This window comes from Amia ocellicauda, chromosome 9 (assembly GCF_036373705.1).
Source record: "Amia ocellicauda isolate fAmiCal2 chromosome 9, fAmiCal2.hap1, whole genome shotgun sequence".
NCBI classification, from domain to species: domain Eukaryota; kingdom Metazoa; phylum Chordata; class Actinopteri; order Amiiformes; family Amiidae; genus Amia; species Amia ocellicauda.
This window is the reverse complement of record NC_089858.1, coordinates 10,615,529-10,640,213: the sequence shown is the minus strand read 5'-3', so window position 1 is coordinate 10,640,213 and position 24,685 is coordinate 10,615,529. Positions and strand designations below refer to the sequence as shown.

General features: G+C 38.6%; 1 protein-coding gene across 8 annotated transcripts in view; it reads left to right on the top strand.

The window, feature by feature from the left end:
- The window catches only part of strbp (spermatid perinuclear RNA binding protein), a 91,774-nt gene that overhangs the window by 58,063 nt on the left and 9,026 nt on the right, over positions 1–24,685 (top strand). For 5 of the 8 annotated variants that reach the window (XM_066713102.1, XM_066713096.1, XM_066713097.1 and 2 more), the window contains 10 exons: positions 2,919–3,151; positions 3,466–3,631; positions 4,883–5,027; positions 8,878–8,972; positions 9,379–9,474; positions 11,475–11,586; positions 13,280–13,377; positions 19,258–19,363; positions 19,468–19,551; positions 23,881–24,089. In XM_066713102.1, coding sequence (XP_066569199.1) covers positions 2,919–3,151; positions 3,466–3,631; positions 4,883–5,027; positions 8,878–8,972; positions 9,379–9,474; positions 11,475–11,586; positions 13,280–13,377; positions 19,258–19,363; positions 19,468–19,551; positions 23,881–24,089 — 1,344 coding nt within the window. The remainder of the gene's footprint in view (positions 1–2,918; positions 3,152–3,465; positions 3,632–4,882; positions 5,028–8,877; positions 8,973–9,378; positions 9,475–11,474; positions 11,587–13,279; positions 13,378–19,257; positions 19,364–19,467; positions 19,552–23,880; positions 24,090–24,685) is intronic. The other 3 variants (XM_066713098.1, XM_066713101.1, XM_066713100.1) reach the window with 2 other exon arrangements.

The following is a 24,685-nucleotide window of genomic DNA, read 5'->3' as shown; positions in this document are numbered from 1 at the left end:
AGGAAAATTAGCACACATACTTCCCTGTGGCAGGAACAGCTGAGAACTGCAACAGGGAATAAGTGTCCTGTAAACCTTGATAGCAAACACAGTATGCTTGAAATGGGGGCCATTCACTTAATCAGCTGTGTATTTACCAATGGGCAAGCTTACTCAGAACTATCTTCAAAAATAGATTTTTGCAGATCTTCAGTTTCATACTAACCTGTTGTAACTACACACCAGCCTGTTTACACAGCCTCTGTTTTGTTTGACCGCAGATTTCAGCATCTCCACAAAGGGTCACTCTGCCATTTTCACACCCTGAATAAGATGCATAAATTGATATCAAGAGTTTCATGATGCAGCGTATTTAATTGCAAACCTCCTCCTTTGGCTTTGTAATGCTCTTCCAGATGCTCCTGAGCATGACCTTTGTGTTTTTTTGTTCGATTAATAACTCCAAACGACAGCCTGCTTGGAGAATCTTATAACAGTGAGTCATGCAACTTTACACACTGTAGTGGTTGACCGAGTCCTTTCCCTGACCTTAAGAGTTAAAACTCTGAAACATAATATTGTTTTTCCCAGAAGGAAAATAGGTTTTTAAAGGCTGACTGGCTCTCTACTGACTGTACAGTAAAGTATTAGAGTGGTTTAAGTAAAGGTAAATTGTTTTGTTATATAGTATAGTTTGATGAGATTGGCCTCTTTTTAAATATCATAATAAAAGGATTAGGTTGCTAAGTGATGTCTGGGTAACATTAACTGAACTCTTTGGATCCAGGAGCACCCCCAGGGCTAATCCAGACCTGCCTGTGGGAAAGTGGTGTGTGTTTGATGTATGCATTGTTTCAAATGAAAGGGAACTTCCTGCATGTTTATGGTGAATGTTAAGAACCCATTTTATGTTGTTGTGTTGTCATGTGTTTAATTTTTATTTTATTTTGCTTGACATTTTTTAAACATTTTCACTGCACCACAGAAAAGCATTGTTTGTAGTGCATCAATGAAAAGAAACCCATTGTACATAGACAGAATCAAACGTCCAGTGGTCTTTGTAAGAAACGGCTTAAACATTTTCATTCTACTTTGAATTAAAAGTCAAGGGAGTTTGAAGCCCACTGTGGCACAGCCCAGGAATGTGTTGTACCTCTTTATTGTGAGGTTGTGTGACAACAAAACCGTTGTCGGAGATGAACAGATTACTTCTCAAAATGAATTTGATTCTATTTTAAAAGCTTTATCAGATGCAGCATTTCTGAAGGGAATGTTTATCAAATGAAGTCCTAGGTATATAGAAAAAATAATGAAGATTTGATATAATAAAATCATGCTGGTGATGCAAGCTGGATCTTCACCACCTCTCGTCTCATTTCCAGTCTCTTGGTTTATTGTAAAGGTACTTGGGATTTGTATGTCTCCGGAGATTTTACTGAAATATTGTCTTTCACTTACAATAAGTAGTCCTGTGAGAGTCATGTAGGAAGATATTGTTATTCAGCTCTAACCCTTTTCAGGAAAAAATAATAACATTGGAATATATATATTCTGAGGGTACAACCGTATGCAAATTTTTTTAACCCTCAAGTTCAAAATGCCTTTTAAAGCATCATCTTCAGCTATGTCAATAGTATGATCCACACTTGAGAGAATAGGATTGGCTGGAGGGGCTTTGTGCAGCATTCGAGTTCAGAAAGTCTTTAATGGAGGATAGGCTGACTTTGTTGTTGTAATGCTTAGGTGGCAGCACAGACTAATGCCAGTCGTCTATGGATTCCCTTTTATATTTTGATTATTTTGAAATAAGGAAAAGTTCATCATAGATGCACATTGATGTATGTATTTGATCCGTGAGGCAGGTAGGAGTGCCCAGATCGTTTGGTCCTGTATAGGATCGCTGGCGTCAAGATGTCCTTTAATAATCTCTTCTGAGGAGGCGGCGGTGGGTTGTGACTGGCTTTGTGCGATTCTGAGCCTGTGAGCAAGGACACTTTGGAGGAAAAGGACAGTTTGTCATTGGGTTTAGATTGATTGCCTCTACAAGCATGTTCTATGAATACGGAAAGTTCCAGAGAGAAACTTGACCTACAGCGCAGACCATATTTACAGAGATTCCTTTTTTCTTTTTTGCTTCTGTAAAGGCATCGGGGACAAGATGCTGAAAAAGTGATGAATGGCAAGGTTATGCAGAAACACAATCAGGTTGCTCTCGCCTGGTACATTTTCAGCACTTTGCCATATCATTTTAATTAAGTGAGGGAGAATGCTTAAACTACTTAATAGTACTTGTGAGATTTTACAAGATTATATTACATGATATTATTATTAGATATGAAGACTTACACAAGCTAGGTTTTATTTTGTAAAACATATTTATATAATTTTGAATTGAGTCGTGGCTTATTCATTTTCGTTAGCTCGGAGACTTAATGACTGTGCCAAAAATAATTAATTATAAACCTCTTTGTTTCCACCAAGCCCAAATGAGTGCATAAGTGTTGTCTTTGATGGGAGTTTTCACACATCGAGATTGATTTAAACAAGCGATGGGCTATATTATTTAATGATAAATACTATGAATACGCCACATTCTTCCATATAGCTTCTAAAACAAATAAATGACTAAATAAAATCCTCAGTATCGTGTACATCACTTGATTTAACTCTGTCATTAACCCTATCAATTATTCTGATGCACTAATGTGGCAGGTTGATGGTGTCCTTGTTTCAGACAGATTACTAGGGAAAAATGATATCTAAGACTCTGAACTGCACAAGGAAGTGTAAGAATGATGTTCTTATTTATAAATTAATTGTATGTATTAATATGTATAGGCATTAGTGTGACTGTGACTCATCCCCCTTCAATTACCAACACGAATATGGTTCTGTTTAGAGTTTTGAAGGATTGAACACATCCCTCTGATGTATTGCAGACATTATTTGTCTTCCAGAGATCTATTCGATCCTTTGCTAACGATGATCGCCATGTTATGGCAAAGCACTCCACAATCTACCCGTCCTCTGAAGAGCTTGAGGCCGTCCAGAATCTGGTGTCCACTGTGGAATGTGCATTGAAACATGTCTCGGACTGGATGGATGAGGCCAACAACCCAGCAGAAGAAGCAGAGGATGTTAAGAAGGAGGAGTGTGCAGAAAACAGCACAAAGTGAGTTATTTCTTCCTCTCCTTAACAGGATAGCTCACTGTTCTGCCCTCCTCTTAATGTAGATTATCCCTTCACCAACATTTATTTGGGAAATGTATCATGGAAGCTGTCATAATGAGTTGTATTGGTAAAAGAAAGTGCTCTGTACTTATTTAAGTATTTAGTTTGTTTTATAACCTTAACATATAGTCTTGAAAACAAAAACAGTGAGAGAAGTTTCTTTAATGAGGCTATAGAGGAATGGTTTCTTTAGCAGTTTGTGAAAGGTGTCCTCAGTTTTTGCCCGAGTGTTAATGGTTGTTTGTCTCATTCAGGGAGCAGAGCTGTGGGGTCCTGTGTGGTGTAATGAGAATTGGGCTGGTTGCTAAGGGTTTGCTGATAAAGGAAGATATGGACCTCGCGCTGGTACTCATGTGCAGAGAGAAACCCACTGAGACCTTATTATGTACAGTCTGCGACAACCTTCCTCTACAGATCCAGGTGAGTTAATTTAGGAAAGCTGTTGTCACAATGATTAATTGCCTGGCGATGTATATTTTTTTCAGCATTGTTTTTTTTAACCTTGCATTAATCAAGTCTCACCCACAAAAAGACGAACATGCAAGTTAAAGAATCACATGGCAATCTGTTAGAAAAATGAAAAAGCTGAAAAAATACATCAGCAAGTTCTCTAGATAGAAAAAAATAAATGTGTTTTTCTTAATAAGCGATGTTGGATAATGAATCTGAAATGATACTCAAGAGGCTTCCTAATTGGACACAGCGGTGGAAAAAGAAACAGGTTTTTGCATACGCTTCTTTTGGCACTTTTCAGATGCCCAGATCTGAAGTAATGATACTTAAAATATCCCTTTTGTCACAATCCTAATATCTAATCTTGCAAAGCACTGCATCGAGGAACTGCTTGCATATCAATCCAAAGGCTTGTCCAAGCTTTTCTGGCTTTGTAAAAACATCCCGTGCAGATTCTGGCTTTCCAAATTATACCATCTTGTTAGTCTCTTGGTTGGTATGGAATATTAATATATCTATGTATAACCTCTGACTGATAAAAACAAAAAATTTCAGCTGTATTTCAGAAAATACACCTGTCCCCATGGGAAGAGGCTGTACTTCGATAATAAAAAATAGCGTAATTGTAAATGTTCAGTAATATAATTAAAAAGACTATGAGCACTACAAGTTCGATGGCCAATCAAATAATGTACTTTTCAAATGAAGGACTGCCTCATACCTTCCCTGTCACAAGAAGCACTAGAAAACAAGAAGAGCTGCTTTTAAGATTTTAAACAGGTGAAACATTAATTGTTACATCTGTTGCCGCTTGCCTCATTTGGACAGCCAGTCTCACACATGAACAGGGAAGAATTCTATTCCAAAATTAAAGTATCACAACTGCCATGTCCCCCCCTGCAGTATTTTGAATTAGGTACCACTTTTTCTGCCATTCTACAGAATACTTGTGATGGATGTGTATTTACACCACCTGCCAACCTTCACACATGGACTGGAAAAAAAAAAAACAGTCCACTAGGAAATGAGAAAAACGTACATGAAACAGAACTTTTTTTTTTTTTTTTGGTATTGGCTAAAACCAGCTATGCAGACTCGTAAAGATGCAGTACTGTATGCCTTTAGATTTCTTGCCAAACCAGTTGAGCAGCTGTTAGAGGCTGATGCACAGTATGCCGAGGTCGTAGATTGTAATCTTTGCCATCCTTGACTTTTTAGAAACTTACAGAAGACAAATATGAAGTGGAGAAATGCATAGAAGAAGCTGCGATTTTGGTCTGCAATACTAAGGAACCTAAGTTAACACTGAAGGTGGTACTCACCTCCCTTCAAATGAGAGACGATCTGGACAAGAAAGATGAAGGTACACAGCGTGCATTAAAGCCCTCCATTGCCCTATAGTTATGTGCACTGATACGCAAGCCCTGCTTGGCCCTACTGAAAGGGACAAGTTGAGAGGCACAAGCTTTTTTATTTATTTTATTTTTGCTTTTTATAACTTCACAATCACATTGCTGGATGTGTTTTGATTGTGTAATGGTCCAGTGAGGATTTCCTATTTAAACAGGAGAAGGAGAGAATGGAGGAAAGTCATGTACAGTGCATCCAAAAAAATATTGTTAGCAATACTCCAGTGGGGAGGGAAGAGCTTTGATCTGTAAATGGAGCTGTCTGTGTTTTTCTAAATCTCACGGCTCGTTATTCAGATTTCTGACCCTGAGTAGTGCGGGGTGGGGGTGCAAGAAACAAAAACAACTTTGGGATAATTTAAATGCAACCTAATGCTGAACATAAAAACGCAGTCTGAAAGTCCCTCTCTCTCTCCCACTCTCTGGTGTGTGAGGGATGAGTTCCCCAGCTGAGAAACTTGCCTCAGTGAGTAAAGCAAGTGCGAGACTGGTGCCTTGGAAACCAAGACAATAATAGTACAGTCCCACTTGGAAAGAGAAAAAAAGGCATTTTGACACAGAATTGCCCCCAGAATTGCTCTTATATTTATTTATGTATTTATATTTAGAATATCATATCAAGAAAGGTAAGTGGGGTATCAAGAAGCACTGAAACAAAACTGTGTAAGTGTTGCACAGGATCTGAATTCCAGTTGAGCCTGACAGAAGATGCTGACTGTCAGAGGCATTGCTGTGGTCTTCCATGCACCAGCTCCTGTGATGTCAGTGGTGACCCTGATTGACCTCATAGCTTAACAAACCCTTAACCCCCCAACCTCCCCCCCCCCCCCCCCCATCCCCTAAACACAGTTGTGTTCACACATCAAGCTTGGAACTCACTATAGCTTTTTTTTTTCTTTCTTTCGCAAAAATTAAAAAATGCCAGAACAAATGGTCAGAAAAAAATGTCTAATACTTCTTTCTTAATTTTGTTTACTTACCAGTCATTTTGTTGCTTCAGCCTCCAAAGCCTGTCCCTGGTAGCTTGCCAAGCATTACTGGACTATGTCAGACCTTTGACCAACTGGCCACTCTGTCATGGGAACTGAGGCAGCTGAGCTCCCCTGGGCGGGATGGGACCCCCTCTGGCTGTTCTCCCATTCTTAGATATGCTCCAAGTCCCTTGGCTACTTATTTTCCTTTTATTTACTGTACTTCATGAAATTTTGGTGGATGCCGTATGAGAGCAGAATCTTTGCTCCTTTAATGCAGCATATGAAATCCGTAAGAAATGTCCATAAATGTATTGTGAAGCAAAACTAAACACAATCAACACTATTGCTATAGCCTTACCTGCTCAAGAGGACATGCCATAATTTCACGTAGTACTCTTGGTGTTCATTTTGTTTTATTTATTTTGGTCACTAATCAAGGCTAAAGCTAATGATACCAGGTAGCTTTAAGTGGTGTTTTTTATCATTGTACATTTCTCAAATATGAGTGGTGTCTTGTTCCTTCATGCCCTGCTTTCAGAAGACTGTCTGCCATCTGCATACAAAGCTCTGAAGAAAGAACAAAAAGCAGCTTTTCAAACCATCCTTTACGCAACAAACAATTTAGCATTGGTAAAGTTTTTTTTTTTTTTTTTAATTACAGGATGCATCAAATTCTCGCTCAGGCACGTTTAAATCTCCCTTCAGGAGTATGTTTGGGGGGAACATGATCAGTTTAGATGGGCAACAAACAAACAACTGATGTTCCCTAGAGTAATTGCCAACACTCATTCTGAGAGCACCCTATTGCTTTCACAAGCTTTGAAGGCTTTATGCATTCAAGTTACTATTCCGTAGGCGTTTTAGAAATCTCTCCTGGGCTGAGGTAGACTGAAACCGATGCGATGCATTATTGGAGACAGATCCAATTGTTAATTAAAGATTTCAAAATGCCCTCAATTACCTTTAAATCGTGTGAAAATGACATGTCCAAGGCTTTACTGGTGCAGAGCATGAAGGCACCCTAGTCTTTGGTACAATTCGAAGGGAATCTGGTGCAAGTTTACCCTTTTTTCACTGCCTGACCCTTTTGTCCTCCTATTCTTCCATCTTTGTAAAACTTGCACAAAGTGCTGACTGACTGCAAAACAATTCATGTATTCTCTGCTAACGCACAATTGCTCTCTAGCTGAGAAGTTATTGTGGTTTCTTTGGACGTGTACAAATGGTTCCCTTGTAACTGATCCTGGCAGTCTTCCTTTCCATGAACCACGAAAAAGGCAGAGGGAACACACACCAAAACAAATGTGTCCGCCATCATTCTGGCTGACCCTTTAATTAAAATTTGCAAGATTATCGCTCCGATTTTAATCCAATATCTGAGTTTGGGTTTTTATGGAAATCCAGCTAACTGTTCTGCAGTCTGTCACCTTGTCCATTGTCTAACCCAGAGTTTCAAAAGCTCGTAACCACTCATCTGCAACAGTGTATCTCAATCTCCCTTATATCTGAAATATGGTGTATCCTGTATCGGATGTTTATGTTGTTTGAGCCTCCTTTTGAATGCAAAGGCCTCCCAGGGAAACAAAGGGGTGTATGATTCCTTCACAACAGGTTGATTTTACCATATCTGATCATCAGAACAGAAGGTGGTTCACCTGCGGAAACACTCGCTGAACCCCTCTTGAAATGGTTAACAGGAACAACATAAATATCTGCTACACCAGCAGGTCACAAAATAACAGCATACCGCTTTGCTTATCTGTCAATGCACAAGGCTAGTGGATAAGAAAGAGAGTCAATATTCAGGGCATGCCAAACACTTAACCTGCAATAATCAAAACTGGTCTTTGCTTTATTATAAGATTAGCTTGTAAGAAAGCAGGTCAACTTTGTGGATCTTTTCAAGGTAGACCATTCTCCAGCTTAGTAAATCTGACCAGTCACTCCCATGTTTCCTTAGATAAGTCCAGGTCTCTTTTTGAATGAGAGTCGCTTTTGGTCCAGGTTCAGTAATGAGGAATTTTGATTTAGTTTGGTAAGTGTTTTAGCTTAATCCTCTTGCAATGTAGATATCCAGCTTGCGTCATCAAGGATTTTAAATATGTAGTGGTTTTCCAGAGCATTTTTTAACGTTTACGGAAAGTTTATTTTCGTTTACAAGTCTTAATCAATTTTATGTTCATCCACGGTACTTGAAAATATCTTACTATTGGAGAGGTGTTAAAGCTATTTCACATTTACTTGCTAACTAACTTGAAGGAAATGCTTCAGAATGTATAGTTATCTCCAAAGAAAAGAGAAAGCAAATAGTTACAATAATTGTCTTTTTGCTTTCATTATAGATGTAGTGCATTCATTTGTTCTCAGAAATGTCTGATTGTTGCAGGGTGTTTTAGAGACAATTCTCAGCAAGAGCAAAATCCCTATTTAACAGTTTGCCAGCTGCGTCTCTCCCATCTCTTGAAATTATTCACTGGCCCCTCAGATGGAAAGCGTGATGCTTCTATTTTACATCCTGCAAAGTGTAAATACACATCCAATTATCCAGTTCAGACGTAGTTGTGGTCATTGATTTGCATATATATCGAATGAACGCTTTTCGCTTTCACATTACTTTTTTAATGGCTGTTAAAACAGTAACCACTGTGCACATGAGAAATCATTACGAAAAATGTACCCCCCAAAACAAAAAAAACTCAACCAAAAATTAAATAACAAATTCCTGGGAGTCTAATTTGCCCATCAGACTGCTGCCACTCTCCCTTTACTGTGACAGAAACCCCTTGGTCAAATTGTATCTGTCTTTTTTTTATCCCGTTCTTTTTACCAGTAGAAAATGTTGCGATGAAAGATCCACCGGACTTACTGGACAGGCAGAAATGCCTAAACGCCTTGGCGTCTCTGCGACATGCCAAATGGTTTCAGGTTGGCTATTTGTTCTTACCTTATTGTTATTGTAGCCTTATGACATTTTCAATGATGGCTTTGTTTCACTCCAACACCTTTAACTTCAACTCTATTCTTCTTTTGTTGTACTTTGTGTATTTAGAGTTTGAAACAACAGTTAAAAAAGAGAAAAGAATAGTTATCATAAGGCTACAAAAGCAATTGTTCTTTTTATTTTTATTTGGCTTTTACTTTAGACCTGCTTTCCTAAATAAGCTTATGTGCTTCTTATTTATTTTATTTTCCCCCCTCCCTCAACTATTGTTTTGCATGAATCGGCCATTCAGCACATTTAAACTATATTTAATGAGTCAGAAAGTCTTTTGTTTTCAAAAATTCACACCTGATTTCAGCACACTTTTGCCATCGTTTTTGTTCTTTTTAGGCCAGAGTTAATGGATTAAAATCGTGCGTAATAGTTCTCCGTATTCTCCGTGATTTGTGCAACAGAGTGCCCGCTTGGGAGCCATTAAAAGGATGGGTAAGTTTTAACCATTGGAACCTACAGTTGACATTTCCTGTTTTGTTAACGAGACAAGACACATTTTGTCTGGTTGTGTGTTATTGCGGGGAAGGGGAGTGGGGGTTACATGCAAGATGATTAAGGGATAAAATATTACATAAAAATGAATACATGCCATTGCACCATATTAGGTTTAACTATCACTTTAGTTAAAAGCTAGGAAATAATATTGAATAATATTTAAAAATAAATAAATAATAATGCAGTGGTATTACCCTGTTTTGGACGCACTCTGTCGAGGTGTTCTATCATGCAGATTTATACCACTCTTAAATCTGTAAACAAACCTTAAGATATACATTGAAACTCTTTATTGGGAAAGGTGTTTTCTTAAGTTCAGATAAAGACGAGTGATTATTTCAAATTGAGAGGTTTAGTTTAAGACCGCACTTTACTTTGCCATCTACGAACTGTGCTGTCATGTTTTAAATGTGCATTACCTACAACAAAACACAAATGCCAATATCGGTCCTGTGCTGTGATTTTTAATGTTAATGTATAATAAGATCAGCCTTTGTGTTTGAGTAGGGAGTTGAAGGGTTTCTTCACCCACTGGGAAGGGGTCTCTTTGAGTCCAGGTTATAAGCCATTTGTTAGGGCTGGGCGGTATACCGTAAAAAACTATATACCAGTATTCATTTATGGACCGGTTTAGACTTTTACTATACCTTCATATCGGTATTGCAAAGTTTTCTATGCTAAATTGAATAATTTACTAATTACCATGTCATTCAGTCATAGCATACAGCTACCAATAAACTTGATAGTGTTCGCGTATCCCACAACTTGCTGCACCGGCTGCTTGAGACTGCGCTGTCTGACATGAGACACATCTGATCAATGAACGTCGATAGTGTTCATGTAACACAAATTTCCGCAAATCTGCGCAGATCTGCACGGCTGCACCAATGGGATCAGTTGGATCCTGAAGAACTGTGCACATCTGCGCTACAAGAATGCGACCACCTTGCTTCACAAACCCTGCAGAAATTGATTTAATTAGATTACTTAATTTGTTATTATTTTTATATTTTAGTTTTTATTAAAAAAATATAGAATTGCCAATCATTTAAGTAACAACTTAATTATTGTGCATCATAGATTTACATTATATTTTTAAAAATACTGGATGTAATTATTTAATGAAGCATTGACAATGCTAAAGTGTCGATCTAGAAATCTATATCTATGGTTTTAGCAATGCTGTTCACAGCTTTATTGTGTAATGAAAGTTGACCATCGCCTCCGCTAACAAGGGGGCAGCAGTAGTTTTGATTCAGCTTAACACGTCCCTCTTGATTTCTGCATAATCGTTTGTTTCGCAGCCACAGCTCACGTCCCGCAGCAGCTTCTCAGAGCTGCGCTGGGCTGTGTGATTCTGTGCAGATTTCTGTGGCTGGGGCTTATTGGCATCACACAAACACTCCAAGAACGCGCATCTCTGAGTCTCTGTTCAGAACTGTGCTTCTCAGCGCCACCCTTGTTCTGGAATGAGTGCTGCCTCAGCCAAATATCGAAAATAAATTCCATGTGTATTGCGTGTTGACATAAACATACAAATGTGATGAATGCACAATGAATGAAGACGAGATGGAGGAGAGTAGTGTGGGTGAAACTTCACCGCAAAGTGACCCCAGTGAATTTGTCCTGAAGAGAGGTGCGTCGTTGATAGTGTGGACATGATTTGGTTTCAAGACAACTGACACAGAACAGGGAAACATAATTCAGTGTCAGTTGTGTGCTATTTTCCTTTACAAACAGTTTAAAATGACCATTAAAAAATAACGTCATACCGTCAAAAATGTGAAAATACTGTGATACTGTATTTTGGCCATATCGCCCAGCCCTACCACTTTTGTAGGGCATTACATTAAAACCATTGTGAAACATTGTTGTCTTAATTGAGATGCAGAGACATTCTAATCTGTTCTCCCTGGTCTCGACTGTTCCTTCACCAGCCTCTTGAGCTTATCTGTGAGAAGGCCATAGCCACATGTAACCGGCCTCTCGGAGCTGGGGAAGCTCTTCGTCGGGTGATGGAGTGCTTGGCCTCTGGAATCCTGCTCCCAGGTAACATGTGCTGACCTTTGTGTGCGGAGGGAATTGGGCAGCAATGTTCTGCCCAGGTCCGTAAGGGGGGGTGGGTTTGTCTGATGTAAAGCTGCCTATTCAACATAGCATTGCCTGACCTCCTTTGCCACGAGCTGCAATTCAATGGCATCGTCTTTCATGGGGGTGAATATTTACACAGCATTTGTGTAGCCACAGAGAAAAAAATAATCATAATTTTCTCATCCAATTGGACAGCTGGTCAAACACAAAATGTTTTCCTCTCTGAGGTTTCCCAGCTTTTTGCCTATCTTGGCTGCACATGCTCTGGCATTGCAGTTTTTTAGGCACCAGGAGAGGAAATCTTGGCTGGTGTAGTCTTGTTTAGCATTCGCAGCAGCCAATAGCTCAATGCAGAGCTTCTGTCTTGAGCTACTAAGGGTTTCTCGATAGAAGAAGGTGATGACACGTTGAGAATGGGTTGCCAGAGGTGTGGGCTGTGGGAAAGCTTGAAGTGTCAACACCCCCACAAATTAAACCGGTTTTCTGGCTGTCTGAAATGGAACCCCCTGTGGAAGTGTGGAATTGAGATCGAGGGGTCAGGGGCGAGAGCCGAAGCCTGCTATGGTTAGAGAAGATGTTCTGACCAAAAAACGGACCAAACCTGTTTAATCATCCCATTTAATATTCTTGAATTCAGTATGCCCCAGACTTCGTCTGCATATTGAGATGGTGTCTGTCCTCAACAGTAAATTGTCTCGGTAGAGAAGTGGGTTGGAGTAGTGAGTTGAAACATGAACTGAGAATTACAGATCGGTTAGAAAAACTGCTGGCATTAACATAATGCATATTATTATGTATAGCCTGTCCAAATTAGTTGAGCTTTGTTATTTGTCTCTGTCCCAAACAGTGTAGTGGGTATTTAGGTAGGATTTCTATTTTTTTTTTTTTTTTTTTCCAACATTGCAAGATAGCTCATGTAATCAGATTTAAGACTCTCCAGGTTCCTGGGTGCATTACACAATGATCAGATATCTACTCTATTGGGATATTTGAATAACACTGCGTAGGCTGAAATATTTGTGGACAGATCTGGGTTTTTGTTCCCTCCGTTTCTAGACAGGATACACTGATTCAAACCAGGTTGCGCTCCTAGAAAGTGTTCCCTTGGTATCCACACTCCGACAGTCTTCACGCCGTCCCAATAAACCCATCCTTCTTTGTACTGCTGCTACTGAGCAGAATTAGCTATGTGATCAGAGTTTTCTCTGGAGGTGCATATCAATTACAAATCAAGGTCAAGTTTAATGAGACGAATCCTATTTCTGTCAACACCCAAGGAACCCTCAAAGACACATCCTATAAGATATGTGAGACCTGTCTTGTAAACATAACCTTCAAGTGGAATGATTGCATACCATTGACATGTTTGCCAGAGATCTTTTTTTTTTTTTAATACTATAAAGGTCTTCAGTCAGTCCAAAATAAATATCTGCTATCAGAAGGAATTTTCTCTTTCTGGATTTATGGAGCTTGTTAAACCAAACATTCACAAACATTTTGACCCATTAAGTATTGTCATTCCTGTGAAGAAGTAGTTTGACCCTGTGGTTGGCTTGTGCAACTAAGCAATAAACATACTTAATAAATGGTGTTTAAGTAATAATAATGAGTCTAATCATTATGTGAATAACACTGTGTAATTTTATTTTAGGTGGACCAGGATTACACGATCCTTGTGAAAAAGAGCCTACAAATACCCTATCCAATATGACAGACAAGCAGGGAGAAGATATCACATACAATGCACAGGTATGTTTAGGCAACCCGAGCATTAGGTCTAATCCATCTGCCCACAGCAGTGGCAGAAAGGCGAGGATTATCTAATCTAGTCAATTGAGATTAAAGGAGTTATCGGCATGAGAACTCTTTAAAATACTATGTCTTATCTCTGGGCCTTCGTATGCGTCTTCTATTAGGTCGACATTCATTAAACATTTGAACATGGGTGTCACTAAGGGCTTCGACATGATATTCACCCAATTCTCTATCTTGAATGCTTGGAGACACTCACACTGAAGGTCGTGGGAAAGGATGTTCACTCCCCAGCTCACCGATTCATTTTAAAGATGCCATCAACATGTCTGGCCTACAAAACAGATTCAAATTGTAGGTATCGAGGTATCTGGCTTGGAATAAATTATGCCGTGCATTAATAAAGCTCTAGTGAAACAAGCGGGAAGGAGAGAATTCCTCAGGAAGTGATTGCAGGCTGGTCGTCTTCCTTCTGTCACTGCAATTAAGGCTTGGGAAATGAAAAGGTGCAGGTCCTCAGTGTTAAGATGTGTGATGGATTCCTTTACAGGCGCTCATATGTGACTGCAATTTTAAAGAAGGGATTAAAGACAGTCAGCACAGAACTTCAGTCCCTGAACTGTAAGCTGATGCTGGCTTCTGGCCTCTCGGGCACCTGAGCTTTTATACAGAAGGAAATTGCATATTTGAAAATGAAATAAATATATGTACATGAAAAATCAAGAAAATGGTCTGTGATCTTGCTTTCCATAACTTAATAGATGTTAGTAAGACAGGACTTTTCCCAAAGCAAATGCTGGTTTAGTCCACTGTTTCGGCCACAGTTACAGTCATAAAACAATGGTTTCTCTGGCAGGTTTCCCAAGATTTTCCTTATTGGTTCATTTGTTGCAACATGAGTAATGATGTGTATGGATCTGTATCATTATGTATTTAGACTGAATATGGTTAGTTGCTTTGCAACAAATGTTTATCGCCTGGAGAAGTATAATTACCACCATAACTTTTGAGTAGCTGATTTTTTATTTTTTATCCCAGATTTGTCCGAACCATTAATATTCTCTCCCTTGTTGTAGGTAAATATCAAAATAATTTATGAGTGGCCATATTCTTCTCTGAGCCACTCTAACAGTTACCATAAAAAATAGGACACTAAACTAGTTTTATTAACATTATAAACTAGTGTTAATAAAATATAAGATGGCACTTATTTTCCAAAGTAATATGCAAGTATGTATATGTCTATGGTAATGAAACATCTCAGCTTATTGTCTTCATATCTTTACCCATACTTATTTGACCAGTTTTCTATTCTGCTGCACACTTTAATGGTAATCATTGTAAACCCTGTTGGTTTCATAACAAAATGTAATTGTAATATTTATTACTAAAGCCATTTTCCTCATATGTCAGCAGAAGGTAATGCATCTTTCCAGCACATATAAACCACAAAACAACACTCGACTCTAGACGTGAAGTGTTAAGTATGAAGATATAGATACCAATCAATAAGTGCTGTGACGAATGTCTAGTATTTAGGCTGTCCTGTGCTGTGTGTAGGGTGGCTATAATGCAGAATGCATTGCACTTAGTGCGTCGCTCTGTTCCGCCCATTAAGTTATTAGCAGCTGAAAGCACAACAGCCAATATGACGGGATAGGATAAGTCACAGGGGAAATGGTGTGGCCAGATGGGACTGTCCTTGACATAAGAGCCCTCGTTCCTAAGTAACATTTTCTTCCATCACACACAGCACCGCAGCACTCTCTGTGAAGAGGATTTCCCCATTATTTTGTACTCTGCATTAAGCTTTTTATTTTTAAAGCCACTGGAAATCCCTGTTTGTTTGTTTTTTAGTTTGTTTTTGTTTGTTTTGTATCTCAACATACAATAGGGCCTAAAAAACATACACCCAGCAGACAATATGGCCCAACAAACATACACCCAGTTTTTTTTTTTTTTGTCTTCCACAGTGAAAAGAAATAAATGCTACAGAATATTTTATTTTTCCTCTTCTATTGGCTTGTTTTTTCTCTCTCAAAGTTCAGTATTGATTGTCTTGACATTTCACATTGCACTGCGCACCTGTGCTCTGCCGTTAAAATTCCCCTTCCTCGCTTCCACTGCATCAGAAAATGCAGGTGATGGGTTGTGCACTCTCTGTTTAAGTGGCACTTACATCCTTTGCCCTCTTAACCTTTGGTTGCGCTGAATCAAAACAGAAAACCTTTGTCCTGATGGACCTGAAAACCTTCAATAAGTTTAACACTAGAAGAGCCGAGCTGGTCAATTTGACCGATTTGGTTATTACAAGTACACTGCACATACCCATTTGTGACTTTTCCAAAGTATATGTATTAAACATGCCTACAGCATTTTAGCTGCATAAATGTGCAAAAAATAAATTATAAACACATTTACCTAGAATAGGCAAAATTTGGTTATTTTGACCGGTCATTTAAATACATAATAATTCAAATATAATGCATAATCCTGCCTGCCCTTTACAATAGTCAGTCTCGCGCTCAAGTGGCGATTTCTACCTGTCTACAGTCTTTCATATGTTTGAAAAACACACGCATTGTACAGCATTATCTGTGTTTTATTACAACTGTAGTCAGATTGAGTGGATACAGTGATTACCCCACAAATAAACATGGATTCGAAATGGGGATTGAAGAGAGCGTGTTTTGGACACGCCGTGTATATGAACATGACTGATTCAGGGGGCATCAGTGATATTGAGAATGACAGATCGTTTGTGCCAGTGGTGTGAAAACGTTGCGAGTGCTTTTACTCAGTTTTACTCTACTGATCAATATGTGATTGCTACTGTGCATAGTACAGAGTGCAATAATGCAGGCACATTGCATGCAAAATAATGATTCATGGACATTATCAGTGGAGGAGCATTTAATCCAATGCTATATATTCCTGGAGCAAAAGTGTTCACCTGGAAAGGGCTGTCAAAATGCAGTGTGTGGTACGTGCTCATGCAGGGAAAGTGGAGAAATGTGTCCTGTGTGGACAGTACTGAGCTGTCAGATATGCAGGCTATATATATATATATATATATATACACTCACCTAAAGGATTATTAGGAACACCTGTTCAATTTCTCATTAATGCAATTATCTAACCAACCAATCACATGGCAGTTGCTTCAATGCATTTAGGTAAGTGGACAATTCCATGGAAAAGTGGTGTTCTTGCTAAACGTCTATGTTTTCATTCACATTGTTTTCCTGTCGATATTCAGAGCAATTTGTCATCTACTTGGTAAATCCTGGGAATGTTTTCTTTCAACAGTTGGTTTTATCATTACTGTTTGTACCAGATCTTTGAAATATCTCCCAGCAAGACAAGGTGGAAGTGAAATTAATACAGAATTTGATTTTATTAATATAACATATTTAAAGATGGTGCAGATTTCCATTGTCCTAATGACAAAGCAGCCATTAACATACATCTATTCACATATACTACATAATATTTAACTGATTACACAGAACCCAGTGGACTGGGGGAATTTTGTTCTCAGTACAGATTACTTTTATTACATACATACATACATATACACTCACCTAAAGGATTATTAGGAACACCTGTTCAATTTCTCATTAATGCAATTATCTAACCAACCAATCACATGGCAGTTGCTTCAATGCATTTAGGGGTGTGGTCCTGGTCAAGACAATCTCCTGAACTCCAAACTGAATGTCTGAATGGGAAAGAAAGGTGATTTAAGCAATTTTGAGCGTGGCATGGTTGTTGGTGCCAGATGGGCCGGTCTGAGTATTTCACAATCTGCTCAGTTACTGGGATTTTCACACACAACCATTTCTAGGGTTTACAAAGAATGGTGTGAAAAGGGAAAAACATCCAGTATGCGGCAGTCCTGTGAGCGAAAATGCCTTGTTGATGCTAGAGGTCAGAGGAGAATGGGCCGACTGATTCAAGCTGATAGAAGAGCAACTTTGACTGAAATAAGCACTCGTTACAACCGAGGTATGCAGCAAAGCATTTGTGAAGCCACAACACGTACAACCTTGAGGCGGATGGGCTACAACAGCAGAAGACCCCACCGGGTACCACTCATCTCCACTACAAATAGGAAAAAGAGGCTACAATTTGCACAAGCTCACCAAAATTGGACAGTTGAAGACTGGAAAAATGTTGCCTGGTCTGATGAGTCTTGATTTCTGTTGAGACATTCAGATGGTAGAGTCAGAATTGGGATCCATCATGCCTTGTTACCACTGTGCAGATTGGTGGTGGTGGTGGTGTAATGGTGTGGGGGATGTTTTCTTGGCACACTTTAGGCCCCTTAGTGCCAATTGGGCATCGTTTAAATGCCACGGCCTACCTGAGCATTGTTTCTGACCATGTCCATCCCTTTATGACCACCATGTATCCATCCTCTGATGGCTACTTCCAGCAGGATAATGCACCATGTCACAAAGGTCGAATCATTTCAAATTGGTTTCTTGAACATGACAATGAGTTCACTGTACTAAACTGGCCCCCACAGTCACCAGATCTCAACCCAATAGAGCATCTTTGGGATGTGGTGGAACGGGAGCTTCGTGCCCTGGATGTGCATCCCACAAATCTCCATCAACTGCAAGATGCTATCCTATCAATATGGGCCAACATTTCTAAAGAATGCTTTCAGCACCTTGTTGAATCAATGCCACGTAGAATTAAGGCAGTTCTGAAGGCGAAAGGGGGTCAAACACAGTATTAGTATGGTGTTCCTAATAATCCTTTAGGTGAGTGTATATATATATAGTTTATTGAAATACAATGCTACAGTGAATAAAAGCACTATATGTTGAAAACAAAGTTTACACAGTGTTGCAAATGTTTACTTTTAGTATACAATTATGTTTTGATAAATGTAATAGTTATTTTTGCAATATTTACGTTTACAATTGTTTCATTCCCTTATTGTATGCTCTTTTTGAGCTTTTTGCTTATTGTAGGCTATATAGTTATTTGTTTTGACAAGTGTGCAAATTTAGAAAATGAAGTACTTTGATGTTATTTATAGCAATAATAATAATGTTTTATGATCATATTTCAATTTAAATACTCCATTTGTGCTATGCAAATGTTGGATTTGATGTTCATTAATAAAACTTCTGAGTTTTATACGATGTTTGCCTTTGATAATCATATCATAGCTGTTAAAGAGCTATCAGTTACAATTACCGGCTTTGGCTCTTGTAGGTAGTTCGAAATGTCGGCACTGCTAGTGGTAAACCACACAATGAAATGTACATGAACTATATAAAAATGTACATCACACCATTAAGATCATTCATATACACTGATTTGAGTTAGTGATTTCCGTTTATTTTTTATTTGAATGTTTCATATGTATGACCTTCAGTGGCATACTGAGCTGGAGATCTCTCTGAGTTTTGTTGAAACCATAAACCCCGTAATTGTGTGTGAATTACAGAAAATTACTTTTATGCTTTTTAAATATATTTTCCACTCTAGATTGCTTCTAAGAAAAACTAATGAAATATGTTTTATCCAAGCATAAGATGTGTATCAATGGTGACAAGTACATAGTACATAGTCTTCTAAGGCATCTAAAGTTCTAGAAGTCTGAACAAAAAACAAAAAAGAAAACTAGAACATTTTACATTTTAATATTTCCTTCCAGTGAAAGAATCTTGGCCTCGCATCTATTGCTGCTAACTGTGGTTGTTGAGTTATTTTTTAATGTGTGCATTATGTTGAGGTTAGGAACATTTACAGAAGAGAAGCCTCAAAACATCAATCAAATGTAGTTTGTTAAGATGCTCCCAAAACATGACATTTCACTTGTTTATTAAATCTGTGCTTTCTTTACACATTTTACAGCATGCATTGCGGCTATTAGCCTTTGGGCAGATCTACAAGGTACTAGAGATGGACCCACTTCCTTCGAGTAAACCATCGCAGAAATATTCCTGGTCAGACAAAGAAGGTTCATTTCTGTTTTTTTCTATAAAAATACTTTGTGGGGTTAATGAATGGGATGGGCAAATACATTTTGAAAGTCCTAATGTCTAATTTCTGTCTGTCTTCCAGGAACAAGTCTGAAAAGACCCTATGAAGACGGGTCATTGGAAGACAAAGAATTAATTAAAAAGATGAAGCGCAACTTGAGAAAAAGTAAGATGATCAATCAGTGGTTCAATTTCATGGACTGTTTATTTGCTTAACTTGTCATGAAGGGATATCTTTCATGGCATCCCAGGTCAACCTTTTAATGCTCAAGGAGAGCTTCTGCACTCACTGAATGATAATCAGAGGAAATGCCAACACTGGAAGACCAGAACTTTTCATTTCCTTTTTCAACATGGAAAACAAAGAGTCTTTAAACAGCACCACATGTGAATTCATTAAAGAGTCATCCTCTTTATTAAGCTTCATTCTGCTTTTTCGATTTATCGCCATTTCGTTTCTATCCTGCTTGAGTGTCACCTCAAGTCTGTTTCTGGCTGCCATCTGATTCAGTCCTTATTAAAATTAGACTTTCAACCAGCTGCAGTTAAACCAATGGAAAGGAAGGCGTGCCTGGTAATTGATTTGCATCAGACTTTAATTCATTTGAATCTAATGATTTCACCCCCTTTGTTTTGTATCATGTCTATCTGTAAGAAGTTGTAAAAGGTTTAGTGAATGATTACAGATGAAATAATAATAATGAAAAACAGCCTGTGTTAGGACTTATGGGAATATATTTTATTGCGCCCAGGACAGAAGAGATTTGGTTTTATTAGAATACAGCCAGACATTAGTAACACTGTATTTCTGTAACTACCTCTCAGAAGTTGAAACAAGCTTTCTGCATGTACCCTGGGGTGAAGTTTAGACCGTGAGCAAAAGACTGGCTGCCTCTCCGACTTCTTGCAAAAGGCCAAATGTCATCAGTTGTGAAAATGCCTTTGTCTGGCTTGCCGTCATGGCTTGCCACAGCTCCGCAGATACAGCGATGGCACCACTCAGCTAGCTCGGTGCTAATTCTGCCTGGTGCCTGACAACAATGTATTGGCCGTTGAACGGTGCTAGTGTTTACCAAAGCTGTTATTTCTTCCCACCAGTTTTATTAAGATGCTCACTGTCGGAGAAAGGCAGCTCAGCTAATGTCTGAATGTTGTACTAAAAAAAAATAGTGGATTTACAGAACAACTGGTGAGTGTATGACCTGTAGTTAAAGCTGTGACTCCTGATATGCATTTCCAAGACTTTGCATTTTGCAGAGGCGTGATGTGCTTCAGTTAGGCTCCGGAACATGGAACTATAAATACACATCTTGTAATTTATTTTTATGTCTGGTGTGTGAGTAATAATTATCCATCATGTTAAATTTCATGCAAATATGACATTTGGATTACAGCAGATTGTTTTAACAAGCATTAAGAACTTTGAGCTGAGAGGTTGTCAATCAAGAGCTAAGGTCAAATATTATCTATTGGTAGAGTAGCAGGCCCCTGTGAATAATACAGATGTTACAATCTGTTGAACACTGGGGTGGCAAGCAGTGAGCCAGGCTTACTGTAAAAGCTTCCTGGAATTTATGACAATTGCAGCTGTCAATGTTCCAGTAATCTTGCGATGTGTTTGTATTCTCTAAGATTAGAGTGTGTCACAGTGTCAGCTGCACGTGTAATACATTTTTGAAACCATAGATGGTATTTGTGTGGACTATTAGCCTGGGATTACTTCCCCACATATAATGTCACACTGCATGTATCTGTCAAAGAAATTACCCAAGTGTAATTTTGAAGGATGTCTATATATTCTATCAGCTTAGAGTACAAATATGCTGCATCTTTATAGATATGTATCTGTATAATTATAGAGAGAGAGATCTATATGCAGCTCTGGAAAAAATTGAGACCACTCCAAGTTCAGAAATCAATGTTAAGTGGTCTCTTATTTTTTCCAGAGCTGTGTATAGACACATATGAAACTCTTAACAGCACATCATTGTCAGCAGTGCGCATTCATTACCAATTCTCAGGGTCACAGACTTTAATAAAGACCCAGACCATCCTGCTCTTGATTTAAATCACCCCAGAGTAATAGCTATAAAAAGGCAAACGTGTTTAGTTCGTTTCAATAAGCAGGTGAGACAAGTTTCATTAGAAGGAGGAATCAGAATCTACAACACACTGAATAGTGGTGACTGTTACATTTTAATTAGACAATGATGCCAAGTGTGTAATTGCAATTAGTTACTTATTTAGACAGAGGATTCTGTTGTTGTTGTTGTTTATTATTATTATTAACCCACAAAGGATTGTCTGTTTATGGCTTTAACATATATCTTTAAGTGCATTAAGTACTATTTTCAGATTGAAGGTATTTTCTATTTTTTCCCTCACTACTCGGCTTTTTATTCTGATTTGATATGGAGTGTATTGTGTAATAGAAGGTGAAGAACGTAACGACAAAATAACTGTTAAAAATAAGACAAATCCCAGGGTGTCTTCAGTCTTTTAAGCCGAGCACTGCATTTCTGCTTCAAAGGCACCGCAGACTGCTTGACATTGTTTCTGAACCCTGGGCCTAATTCTACTAATTTCTCCTGAACACAGATGTCTCAGCTGCTTTTGTCTGCTCTCCTGAAAAATTTTCATACAGAAAAGTTGATATTTGCATTTTAAACAGACAGACAGAGTGATCGAATCTGACATCCTCTGTTGAGCATCCACACAGCATCACATATTTATAATGGGGTTAGCGCTATTGTTGTTGCAGCCAGGCTACGATTACCAGGAAGCAGATGCGCACTATGATCTACAGGACTGGTTAATGAAGGCCAAGGAATACAATTCAGGCATTAGGTGTCACTCATTCCTTTGGATCAAAGCTGACTTTCTTTTGCACAGGTCATGAAACTGTCTCGCACACCAGCCAAGTCTCGCCTCTTAAATTTGTAATTAATATCTATTATTATTATTATTATTATTATTATTATTATTAGCAGACACTCTTATCAAGGGTGACTTATCGTTTAAACATAAACATTTTAAAGCATGATAAAAGTGCAGTAATACAATCAGTATAAAATACCATAAGCACACATCCAAGTACAATAAGGTAACAAGTGCAGACATAATACAGTTGAGTTATAGCTATGTGCTAAAGGCAGGGTTGGGGGGGCATAGGAGGATTTGCAATACCGGGTAATGTCGACCAGAACCAAATTAGAAATTCGAGCTGACACATGAAGTCGTAAAAAGACATTTCATTTAAGTCATTGGGCTTTTATCTATTTAATTCTACAGTTTAAATCTGAAATGAAAGAGTAACAGTAGAGGTCTGAAGAATCTATCTGGATGCCATAAGTACAAATATGTTTGAACAGTATAATTTGTGTCATGTTGTGTAGGAGTTCTAGATAATGGAAGGGATCTTGACCACTAACAATAAGTGGTGGCTTTCCCTTTTGGCTCAGTTTTATTTATCAATCAAGTTGACCCATTAAAGCCATACCCAATTGTTTTCTCCAATCTGCAGATTAGCCGCCTTATTATAAAGGGTGAAGAAATAAACTGCTCATGTAACAGTTTTCCTAAAAGAGCTGTTGAATGGAAGTGTTAATGTCAAATGGTATAAAAAGCATCTCCACAAATAGAATAGGAGAACATTACAGATCTAAGCAATATGTGATTCCTGTGTGTGAAAATATGGCTGTGTATCTGTATTCATTTGCACAGCCAGTTACTAATAACCATTAAAAAAGGTCAATAGCATTGATTTTTTTTCCCCTTCAATGCACACAATGGATGTTCTTTCATCAGATTCCACATGACATCCAAGTAATACGAAATCTGTGCTCTGCCCACGAAATGTTTGAAAGAAATCTAAGAAAAATAAAATTGCACACCACTAATGTAACCTGCATTGTGAAGAATGTCTCTTCCCTCACACTATGACAAAGACAATGGTTTCAATGCAGTTAGATTTCCTACTTCAGGACAAAGCAGGTCTGCTGTCCTGTCAGCTAGTCTGCGGTGGGGACTGTGAGGTTCAGCGAAGGTGAGCGAATGTAGAACGAGAGAGACTGTGCAGCCGCTACCGGGAGCTGTGTGAACTGCGATGCCACACACTGGCGCTTTCGCATGTACCGATTTCCCCGGGAATGTGTTTTTCACTCTCCCAGGATCACAATCCAGACGCAATCATTTTATCCCTCGGGTGTGTGTGAGAAGCTAAACAGAAGACGCCATATCTGCAGCCACTTTCTTCAGTATGTTCATGGAACATCACTCGTTTTTTTGGTTTTTGTTTTCCCCTGTAAGTTTCCAAGGCAAGTTAAATGTCAAACAGAGCTGCAGAACCAATTTGTCATGTTTTGGAAAATGTCTTCATGAAACTACTTTTGTTTGCAGAAAATAAAAGACGATGTTAAGTAGGCAGCTCTTGAACTCTTCATGAACTTTTCTTTAATTGTTTTGTTTTCTCTTTCCTGCTTTTGTTTTTCTACAGTTCTGGACAGCAAAGCAATAGATAGCAACCAGCCAATGAACGCTCTCATGAGACTTAACCAAATCCGACCCGGGCTCCAATACAAGCTCCTGTCACAGTCTGGGCCTGTTCACGCACCTGTCTTCACGATGTCTGTAGATGTGGATGGCACAATATATGAAGCCTCAGGGTCATCAAAGAAAACAGCCAAACTCCACGTAGCAGTGAAGGTACCAAAGGGTTACAGCACTGGTCAGAAAAGCTAGCTCTGAAGCTCTGACAACATGAGTGGTTTTCTGTTTCAGCACAAACACTGCAGAAATCCAAATGCATGTAATCCTAAAGTCACTTTTAACAAAGAGTCTCTTGAGTGCTCAGGGTAGGGATAATCTGCTTTCTCAATTTTGACTTTTCCTCGGACAAGTAGAGCCTCACCCGACGACAATGTGATCTACAGTCTAGGCCATATAAAACCAGAGCTAGAGTTTCAGACAGGCCATGTATGATTAGTACATGAGTTTATTTTCATTTTAAATAATTAAATGTCATGGAAATGTATATAGACTACTATATACTCAACTCCTCTTATTAGCAATTTTCTTTAGGTCTTAACTCCAGTTTCTTTATTGTTGAGATGTCCGTTAAAAATGTGGACTCATGATTGCAGGACTTTTGATATGTGGTCAATGGCAGACTATTATTTCACACAGAGAGTTGTTACAATCTGGAACAAACTCCCCAGCGATGTGGCTGAAGCAGAAAATTTGGGAACATTCAAAAATAGACTGGATTGGATCCTTGGATCACTTAGTTATTAATGGACACC